Source organism: Gavia stellata, chromosome 8, assembly GCF_030936135.1.
Source record: "Gavia stellata isolate bGavSte3 chromosome 8, bGavSte3.hap2, whole genome shotgun sequence".
In the NCBI taxonomy this organism is placed as follows: Eukaryota; Metazoa; Chordata; class Aves; order Gaviiformes; family Gaviidae; genus Gavia; species Gavia stellata.
Window position 1 is genome coordinate 34,869,392 of NC_082601.1, and position 11,131 is coordinate 34,880,522.

The 11,131-nt window shown below is 43.7% G+C and overlaps 1 protein-coding gene across 1 annotated transcript; it reads left to right on the top strand.

The window, feature by feature from the left end:
• Positions 1-339: 339 nt before the first annotated feature.
• Positions 340-10,766, top strand: CAVIN2 (caveolae associated protein 2). Its single transcript, XM_009809690.2, has 2 exons — positions 340-732; positions 8,181-10,766. The coding sequence occupies exons 1-2, from the start codon at positions 340-342 to the stop codon at positions 8,970-8,972; spliced, it is 1,185 nt and encodes a 394-aa protein (XP_009807992.2). The 3' UTR covers positions 8,973-10,766.
• Positions 10,767-11,131: the final 365 nt, after the last annotated feature.

Genomic DNA, 11,131 nt, shown 5'->3' on the forward strand with positions numbered 1-11,131 from the left:
CACTACCCCCCTCTTCCCCACCCCTCTCCATCAGCCACTGGTTTTCCTCCCATCCCCAGCCGCATTCCACGGTATCTCCTGCCATCTACTGATGCTTGCGAGGAGGCGACTGCTGCATGTCGCTAAGTGTGGGGCGAGAATACACCCCTTTAAAAAAAAAACGGGATGGGGGGAGGCACCGGGGGCCCGGCCCCGGTCCCGGCCCGCCCCGGGCGGCCTCCGGCCGCCCGGGGCGGGCCGGGGCCGGGGCCGGGCTCTTCCCGAAACCTCCCCGGGGGAGGGGGAAGGCTCAGCCCTTAAGAGCGGCGCCGGCAGCCGCCGTCCCATCCCGGCGCGGCGATGGGGGAGGCGGCGGGAGGCAGCGCGGTACCCCCGCTACCGCCGTCGGAGGCGGTGGGGGGGCAGGTGAACGCCCTGACCGTCCTGGCCTTGCTGGAGAAACTGGTCTCGATGCTGGAAGCGGTGGAAGGGCAACAGCGGCAGATGGAGCAGAGGCAGCGGGGTTTAGAAGGGGCGGTGCGGGGTATTCAGGGCGACTTGGGGAAATTGTGCCGCAGCCACGGGGCGACGGGGGAAGCGGTGGAGAAGCTGCTGGAGAAGTCGCGGAAGGTGTGCGCCCACACCCGCGCCGTGCGGGAGCGGCTGGAGAGGCAGTGCGACCAGGTGCGACGCCTGGAGCAGCATCACGCACAGCTGCTCCGGCGGGACCGCTTCAAGGTGCTCATCTTCCAGGTGAGAGGCCCTGCGACCACCCCGTGCCCCTCGGCCTCCGCGCCCCGCGTCCCCCCGCACCTTCCTCCCGAAGCTGGGGGAAGCCCCCGTGTCTGCTAACGCCTCGCAAAACTCGAGGAGTTTTGCTACTAACTCTTAGTAAAGAGTTGCTACTAACTCTTAGTAAACTTGGAAAAAAGGCAGTCTTTTTGCTAACGTAGCAAAGTTGGGAGAAAAACCACCTTCAGTCTTGGCAAACTTGGGGAGAGAGCAGTCTTTTTTGCTAACTTAGAAAACTTGGGGAAAGACCCCTCTTCTATTCTTAGCGGCTGAAGGAGAAACGCCCACTTTTACTCTTAGCAAACTTGGGGAAAGAGCCTGTTTTGCTAACTCCTAGCAAACCTGGGGAAAGAGCTGTCTTTTTTGCTAACTCTTGGCAAACTTGGAGAAAACGCCCTTTATTTTCTTCGCTAACTCTTGGCAAACATGGGGAAAGAGCCCTTTTTATTGCTAACTTCTAGCAAACTGTGGGGAAAGGAGCCCTCTTTTACTCTTGGCAACCTTGGAGAAAGAGCTGTCTTTTACTAACTCTAAGCAACCCTGAGGAAAGAGACCTTGTTTTGCTAACTCTTGGCAAACTTGAGGAAAGAGCCACCTTTTAGTATCTCTTAGCATATGTGGGGAAAGAGTTGTTTTGTTGGGGGGTTTAAGCAAACTTGAAAGGCTTTTTTTTTTTTAGCAAACTTGAGAAAAGAGACCGTTTTGCTAATACATAGCAGTGCCCCTAAAAACCCCCTTGCATCTGCCCTCAGAAGCAGGAGAGGGACAGCGCTGCAGCTCCCTGTTGCACTCAGCTTTGCTCCTCAGGCTGTTCGGGCCCATTCGGGGATGAGCTGAAAAGTCAGCTAAAAACTCAGCTTCCTGGCAGTCCATCCAGGGATAGCAGCAGTTTGCATATTTTCCCCTTTTTAAGCAACGGTCTGGACAGAACATGGCATAAGCTTTAACTAAACACAGGACATGACTGTTATATCTTTAAAAGAAGAAAAAAAAAAGACAGACCTCCACAACGCAGTGGGGAAGGAAGGAGAGCGAGCCTGGGGCTGGAGCAGCCACAGGTCAGGCACATCACCAGCTCCTCAGGCTAAATTTGTCAGCTGCATGTTACAGCTGTCAGTTGTTAACTCTACTCCTTGGGTTGTTGGGGTTTTTTCGTATTTAAACAATCCCAGAACAACAGAGCAAAACTGGATTTTAAAAGCTGGCAGGCCTGGCTAGTGCACAAGCACTTCCCCCAGAAAGGAAGCCCCCACCTCTCTGCTTATTGTTCTCCCAAATCACCGTCTAGGCTTGTCAGGCCAGAAGAGGAGGAGCTGCGGCATGTACAGAGCAGGGTGGTTTCCACCCTAGAAGGAATGTGAAAATTATTCCAAGGACTGGGTAAATTAAAAGACACATGTTCTCTGGACTTCTCCAAGTAATTTAAGATCCGTTACTGTAAGTCAAAACATTGCTGCTTCCCAGGCCGTGTTAGCTAATGACTGGCTTCCGCCTCCAGGTTCAGACCTAGACCTTGGACCTAGACCTTGAACATTTCCTGTGGGGAGGGTGCACCAGTTTGGCCTGTGGGAAGGTAATTTTGTGGCATTTCTGCTACCTGCGAGCATGAGAATTAAGGCCTTGCTATTGTAACTACAGCATCTTCTTCCAGAGAACCCAGATTTTAGCATTTTAAGATGACATAGTGTGTAGAGGAAAGACAAAAACACAGCTATGTGGGGGCAGTTACGGTTGCCTCAGCTAGGGATCCCCATTACTGCTGCCTAGTGGCAATGATTTGCAGGCACTGGGTAAAAGTACTGGTAAAACTCGCCAAGAAGGGTTTGAAGGGTAAAGCAGTGTCCTGACAGGGGAGGGCTAGCTTGGCTTGTTTCCCAACACTAAATAGTATTGCAAAGCTAAGGCCTATTTATCCTCTGAGCCTTTCCTTAATACTGGGTCCTAAAGTGCCCAAACCCAAAGCAAACAACACAGGTCCATGTCTCAGAACAGCAGCTAAAGAAAATCCACTGCCCGTCACTGGGGTGGTACCTTTGGACAGGAGGTCTGTTCTTCATTGCTTTTACAAGGAGTTAGTAGACTCTGTTGCCATCACTCACTGGAAAACATGCTGCCATGCCAGGGCGGGGGGCGGGAGATGAACTTAACCGATCCCAAGCCAACGCAGATCAGGAACACAAGCCTTAGAAAAGAAACACTGTGGTTAAATTCAGTAAAAAAAAATCAGCTGTCAATTCGGAATTGCTTCTGGCACTGGCCTGTTGCTAAATGGCAGTGTGGCTGTCTGGAAAACCAGGGTGGCTGGCAGAGCTTCCTGGGGCGTGGGAGGGTGGCTGGGGTGGGCAGCGCCCAGGGCTTTCTCGGGAGGAGCTGGGATTTTCCACTGGGGAAGCGGCCACACCCGGCAGGATGGCTGGTGCTCATGAGGCTGTGCCCATATGCCTGCTGCCAGCCTGGGCAGGCACCTTACCTGTGTGCCCATCTCCTCGAAATCTCCCTGCCGTGTCTGCTTCCAAGGTGGAGGTGGGATGACCTGGTACTTAGTGGGGCTACTGCCTCGCTAGGATAACTGTACAAAGGGAAAAGAGCAGAAGGCTGGCTGGGTTTCTGTACTGCCCCGAGCAGGAATCCATGGAAAAACAATTGCAGGAAGGAGAAGTCGCAGCAATGAAGCCATATTGATGCCAGATTTCTGTAAAAACAAAAGGGAAATCTGGATATACGAGACTTCTCTTCAGTTGGGGGATTCTTTTCCACTGAAAAAAAACCACTCCCAAACTTCACACAGCATGTTTCTCATTAGGACACATTTTTCCAGCTTAGGAAGACAGCTCAGTATGAAAATAAAAATACAGATTTGTGATTCAGCTCTGCATTCACTGTATACCTCAAACTCCCTGATACTTGGTGGGAGCACTGAACATAGCCAAAACACATGACAGAGCTCCAGCTCTGCATTTTATGAAACTCTGCTGCCACTCGCCAGCATCAGCTTTCCCTCAGTGTACACGCTGAGAATGAACTGTGTTTAGAGAAGTTCAGCTATTTACATATTTTCCATTAAAATGCTCTTAGTTTTCTCTCCCTAGACTGTTCGCATTGTTCCTAGTTTGCATATATTTCTTTAATTGGTGACATACTTTAACGGACCTCCATTCCAAGAATTTGAGGATGCAAAAGTTACTACAAATGCCACAAGTGACACAGCAATTTAGCAAAACACTGAAGTGACTGTTTTAAAAATCCTCGTTAAGCTTTGGCATTGTTCCCCTCTATTTTGTTCTTGCCACATGACCAGCTTTTTGGTTCTGGTTTGGTGGGGGTTTTGTTTGCTATTTTAGCTGCAGAAGCAAAATGCAAGATAAAGACAGCTCATGTTTAATTTTTCAATTAAATGTCATGTTTACTAGTGAATAGGACAGATAAAATAAGTTAAAATTATAGCTTGGGGTCAAGCACACTGATACTCAAGCCCCTTTCAGATGCTGCTCTTGGTAAATGCGTCATCCTGAAATGAAGCAAGAGGGCGCAGGAAATTAGCCATTCGGTTGTATCTTCTTGTTTGGGTCACTGTGATAATCTTTTGAAAAAGCAACTTCAAACTCAAAAATGAACAAGTGAGGGAAACAGACCGATAATGGTATTATCTAACTACTAATTTTCCCACTGGACCCTTGCAGGGCGAATACTCTTACATTGATTAATGACAAAAATATCTCACGTGGCTCTTAGGACTTCATCCAGCTGTGCTGTGGGAGGTCAGGGGGACGGTGCAGCCGAATCCACAACACACTCCCAAAACACCCCAGTCTGCACAGGACGTGCAGATGGGCAACCGGCAATTTCCTCCTCCTTGCCCACAGTCCCAGCCTGCTCCCTGCCCTCCTCCCTCCCCATGGTGACATCCAGGTCTGAAGAGCAGGAAAGCAGGTGGAGCTATAGCTGTTTTTAGAAGGATTTGTCATCTTTTGACCTATTTTGTGTAGCAAAACAAGTTTTAGACTAGTAATCATTTAGGCATATAACAGCATCTACAAAGTACAGAGGAGCCTGGACTGCTGTAAGCATGGGAAAATGCCATCTCTCCTTCTTGAAGGCCATGGCTTCTTACCACAAATATAACAAAAATCCAAATCGAAGCACTCAGTTTTCCTTTATGCGGCATCAGAGATTCAGCACTCCTGAGTAAATTAACTACCTGTTCACTCAGGCTCTCCGGTTTTGTAGTACGCCATTATGGAGCTTATCTTCCTTCCTGGTAGAAGATAGGGTTGAGATTAAGACCTATATAAAGTTCCCAAGAATGGCTGATCAAAGCCACAGGGAAGGCCCTGATTTTAACTTTGTAAGTATTACTAGTATTAGCAAGAGTTGTTTTACACAGAGAACTTGCACAAGTCTGTTCGGCTCCTACGTGGAAAAATAAAATTCAGAGGAGCTAGCTCCCTACAGTCAAGCTCATCTGAGAAAATGCGCTGTTTTTGAACTCAGATGTGGAAAATAAAAAGATGTATTGCTTTCTTAGAATTTTAGATTAGATCAAGACAAAAAGATCAAAGTTCTACTTTTTTTTGGCATGGAAAATAGTTATGCAGTTTGTAACAGTTGGCATTTTTCAGTGTATTGTTCTAGTCTTCCTAAATGAAATACTAGTCTGCTTGAAAAATGTATTGAAACAAAATATAGGTGTCACAAACTTGTTAGACCAAAAAACTACCAATAGCCCACTTACAATGTGTTATCAGTAACTGTATTTGAAACAGAAATGTCTGTTCCACCACAACAGCATTCCTACTATACCACCTTTGTATTTCAAAAGCGTTTTACTTAATTTATTTTCATTTACATTTTAATAGTTCCTGTGATCCTAAGGTCTTTTAGAAACATGAGGTAGGAAAGTATGTCATTCCCATTTTACAAGCAGAGTAATAGATGCCCAGACTTACGTTTTCCAGGGCTGTGCAGGAAGCTTAGACAGAGGGGTGATTTCTTGAATACCAGTACTGCCTGATAGCCAAAGACCACCTAAGATCTGCTTTTAATTGATTCATTAGGTCATTATTATGTAGTATATTTTTGTTTGCTTTTTTTTCTTTCTAAATATGGATAGTTTGACAGTCTCCCTTCTACTCAATCACAAATTTGACAAAAATTGAAATAAAATCTATATCCATATTCTTCTAGAGACTGCATGCAGTACTTCAGTTTAACATGAATACTGTAGACACAGAGCTAAACTGACCTTGAGATGAGCCACACAGGCCCATCTCTGGCTCAGACTGCACTGTGATCAATCTCATATGACACCGCTTTCCTAGACTAAATACCTTAAAAGTTACAACCCATCTTTACTCATTAAAATCAGAGTTTTCTATGCCGTTCAGGCACTTACACCTGAATGCTGAGATGCTTAAAATTATATGCGATTACCTAGGTTTGGAAAGAATGCACAAGACACATAAATTATGCTTTACACTGAGTTCTCATGCTCTGGGGAATAATTTAACACTGCACCTACTCATGTAATCCACATTTCATTAACTGCAGTGGAGAGAAAATATAAATATTTGTACTGTAGTTACAGCTGTTTTCACTTAAAGTGGTACAGGTTTTCTTTGTTTTGTTATCTTGGTCACTGTTGCCGATAGTTGCAACAACATTATAGGTGTCGGGAGAACAATGCTGGCTTTATTAGATGTTCCACTGCAGGCAAAGAGCTTGGAAAGCTTCCTCTGTGCCAGCATATCCGACTGAGGCCACTGGTCCAGGAAGGTGTGCGGAAACCGTAGAAGCAAAGCACATACAAACTGTCAAACAGCCATCAATTTTTTGGCACTTTTCATTTTTATATCCCTGAGGAATATTCATCAACACACTTGAACCACAGTATATAGGTTTATATACTGTGTATATATGGTAAAAAATAATTCTGATGCCTGTCCACGTGCATATTCTTGAGTTCCAGAAGCACAAGGTAGTCGGGAGTATTTTGTTTTTAAAAGCAACCACGTACGAAGTACTGTGGTATATTCATAAAGACATCCTTATACAGTATTGACAGCAAATTTAACTTGAGACACTGTTCTCTCCAGTGATCACAACTGTATGCTCAGTCCTGAAATAATGAGCACGAACTTCAAAGTGTAGGTGGCCTTTTTTCCCCTTAACTGTACACTCAGGCCCACTAGGGACAGATCTGAGACTATTACAACCATTTCATTCAGCAGTTACTGCTTTTCCTATCTAAAGGTAAATAGGAGGCGGGGGATAAAAAAAAAGCTTCCAATCCATAACACTAGGTGATACTGCATGCACTCTGTCTCAAGGTGATAAAAAAGGTAATAAATAGAGAATATGCAGATCTAAGGCATAACGATTCTGAAAAGAAAAGGGAGTGTGTGAGGAGCCTCATCTTCTTTGCATGGGCAGATGCCTGCAAAACCTACTGCAGAACAGAGTGTTCATTGTGCTGCCTCTGAACTGCTCGGTGTTGCAGAGCTGCTGTGCTCAGTAGTCTCAGAGGTCCTTCATTACGAGCTGCAGCTTCTGCCCTTGTTGAGCCTGTTTTGTTTTCAGATACCTTCTTTCTTTCCATGCCCTTTCTTGGTTTTGTTTCTAAAAAGCAATAATTTTCCTCTTAGCTAGAAGTGACTACTAGTGTTTTCTATGTGGTGTAACGTGTTTATTTTTGTACGCCATAAGTTTTTTTATTATTATTATTTTTCAAGGAGTTGCCCTGTCTGTGTTTTTAATATTTACCAATTTACCGACCAAATTTGCCAGGTTTTTTTTCTGTGCTGTAAATAAATGGAAAAAAGCACATACTCTAAATATCATAGACTGCATGGCTTCTCTGTACCAACAATCCAGTTTTAACAGCAACATACATTTCTCTGAAGTACAGTGGGAGTGCTAACTGCATTTGCCATCTAAGGTACCTCTCAGGTGTACCCAAAGTCTCTACCGAGATATTCCCTATCTTTGGCTAGAGAAACTGAAAGCTCTAGGGGTTACCTGACTTCTGTAGGTCTACAGAGGAGTTTGTAGTACAAGCTCCTTAGCCACCATACCATCCCTTCTCCCCAGGGTTAGGTGTACAACTTTACAGCTGAACCCTTTAATTTAAATGACAAAGAATGGGATTTCCACTCTGTATACATTCCAAGTCACTCTGAAAAAGAAATCTTACAGCTGACAGCTCATTAGTCTTAAACTGTGCCAGATAATGGTTCAGTGGGCTTTGAGTGGCTTGTTACTGGTTAAATATACTGAAACAACAAGAAATGTTCAGCATCCTTCATCTCATCGGGGGGGGGGGGGGGGGGGGGAATAATTGTTAAGGGTTGTGCTTGGTTTATTAAATCCGTGTCCTGTCAACTATGAAACTCAAATATTGTCAATTCTTTCAGGAGGAAAATGAGATCCCTGCCAGTGTTTTTGCAAAAGAGCCTATTCCTAGCATTACAGAAGGAAAAGAGGAGCCTGCGGATGAGAACAAAACACTGGAAGAAACCTTGCACACAGTGGAGTTGTGTTCAGATGATGAAATGTTTCATGAGGAAGATGACGTGGATGACAGTGCAGAGGAGAAAACAGAAGAATCAAGAGCTGAGAAAATTAAAAGATCCAGCCTCAAGAAAGTTGACAGCCTCAAGAAAGCATTTTCCCGCCAAAACATCGAGAAGAAGATGAACAAGATCGGCACAAAGATTGTCTCGCCTGAACGGAGAGAAAAGATCAAGAAATCACTTACTGTACATCATCAGAAATCCTCCTCTTCAAAGAGTTCAGCTTTCAAAGTATCTCCCCTCACATTCAACGTGAAGAAAGCCCGTGAAGGAGAAAGCCCTGCTGAAGCTGAGGACAGACCAACAGAAACTACAAGCAATGACCAAGCTGAGAATGAGGATGAAATGTCATTTGCTGACATGCACTCGGATATGACACCTACCACCTCACTGACCGAGGAGGGCAAAGCAGTAGCCGATTCTCTAGAGAAGGAAGCCAGAATGGAAGGGAACGCCATGATGAACAACATCGAGCTGTCCATTGTTGAAGATGATGAAGAGTATGGGATGCCTCTAGAAGTTTCTAGCCAGAAACTGTATGATGAAAGAAACAAGCCGGTCAGCGGGGAAACAGAACAATCTGACGAAGAACCGACTCAAGCAGCTGTCCTGCAGATAGACCAAACAGCATAATCAACCCGATCCTTCCTTCGCCTTCCAGATAAGCACGATTTTACTTAGGCGAGTAACTGGTTTCTGCTACACAGGTGGTAGTAGCGATTCAGTTTCTTCCATCTTTTTCTCTGCAGTGGTAACTTACTGCATCATGTTGGAACACAGAGTGAACAAGGTCAATGACACAGGCTGCAACATGCTCCGTTTTAGGCCGAGTCACTGGTGTTTATTAATTTAGAGATACTGTCAGCTGGCCTAAGAGACTAGCAAGAAAAGAGTATGTCTAGTAGAAGCAAGCCGGTCAGCTGGCTTTCTTATAGTTAAGTCAGAGGAATGCATGGAAAGTAGTCAAAACCCAAACATTTCTGTTCTGTTTTCTTCTCTGTCGGTATTTCACAGCACTGTGAGTAGTTTTGTATGTAAATGTAGAAATACCAATGAGAAAATTTGATTTCAGTTTCTGTGCTATGCTCCGTGACTACTAACATCCTCAGTAACTGTGCATATGTGTAGTTTGTTTGGGGCTTTGCTCCACGATGCTGTAAGCCTGGAAGAGCAGAGTACTTAAAGGGCAAAGCTGAAAAGTTGGTTCCATCAATTTCAGTGGGGGAAAGATTTTTGCCAGAAGCCTCTCGCTATTCACTTAGAAGAAATGACTGTGTTTAGGTGGAAGTGAAAAGATGTTTTTCAGTCTACTAGAGTTATGGAAATACATTAGTGACAAGCATGAATGTGTGATCAGCTACTGTACCTTTAAGGGATCAGAAATTGGGGGGGGGAAGGAATTTGATAGAAACATGGAGACAGTCTGAAGAAAGTATGAAATGCTATGAAATGTAAAAAAAGCAAAAATAAAACCCCGCAATATTAAATCTATACTCCCAGCTTAAAGGATATATACTCAGATAACACTAATTAAGTCTTAGTCTTTGTAGCAATATACTATCAAACTTGCACCTGCACAACTTTGTATCTCAAAGTATTTTGAAAATAGCATAATTTATCTTTTTACAAATTATTTCATATATAGAGCTATATCTACACAGAAGAGTTAGATAATTACAGGGATGTAAGGACAATTTTTTCAAAAAGGTGAAATACTCTTTCAGGCATGTCTAAAGGGAACAATGTGTTATGGATTGAACTTCATGGCAGGGATGAGTTTGCATAAGGATGAGTCTGCAAAGCCACAGGATTTGATTCTCTGGCTAACTTTCATCAAAGCCATCTACCTGCTCTCAAAATTACAAGTCTGTAATTTTTCAAAATTCACTGAAAATGAGAGGTTACAGGGTAGTTTGTTCACCATGAATGTTCGTTCCTTTCACTTAACAAAGGTAAGGGGGAGGAAAGGGAAGCACAATACCCACAACAGTTACCTTACATCCTTGTTCGTTTATGCAGTGGGTTATTTTTATTTTTTATATATATATAAAATTCTACTGATACTTAACATTGCACTAAAAGGTTGCTTCCTTCAACTTGTATTTAGAATCACAAATTACAGGGGAAAGAAAAACTACAGCAAAAATGCCATTATGAAATGATTAACAGATATTAATCCACAGGGTTAATATCTGTAACCAGTAAATCACACTGGAAGTTAGTCAATAAGAGCTTAGTGTAGGCGAGTACTATTAAGAGTTAAGCTCTTAAGTGTATGGTATCATACAGGAGATACTGTTTGTAAGAAAAATCATGGTATAACCCATGCAGCTATATTTTTATTTTGTATTAACTACAGTGGATTTTAATCATTTTTACTTGTAACTAACTACAAATATGGCAAATAAAAGCATAACATAAAACACAGTCATGTCAGTCTTTGGGAGAAGCAGTCTGAGAAGTTGGCAAAGATGAAATTTAAAGGTCAAGCATTTATTACTTCAGTTCATATCCCCATTGTACCTATACCATTTTCTTTCTCATCCTCTGCTGTTATTTAGCAACGCAAACGCAAGTGCTCAGACTTTGCTTTCCAGACACCTGTCAGATCTCTAGCGCATCTGAATGTAGTCAGGCACTTTCCAAAATCTGCTAGCTCCATCTGCATTTTTTTATTGGATTGCAGCATACTTCTAATACTTTAAATAGTCCTGAAAGCATATTTATATTGCAGTGTATATTCTGTTTATGCACACAGATAAATTCAGGTCTTCTAGAGAGCCACACAGTCT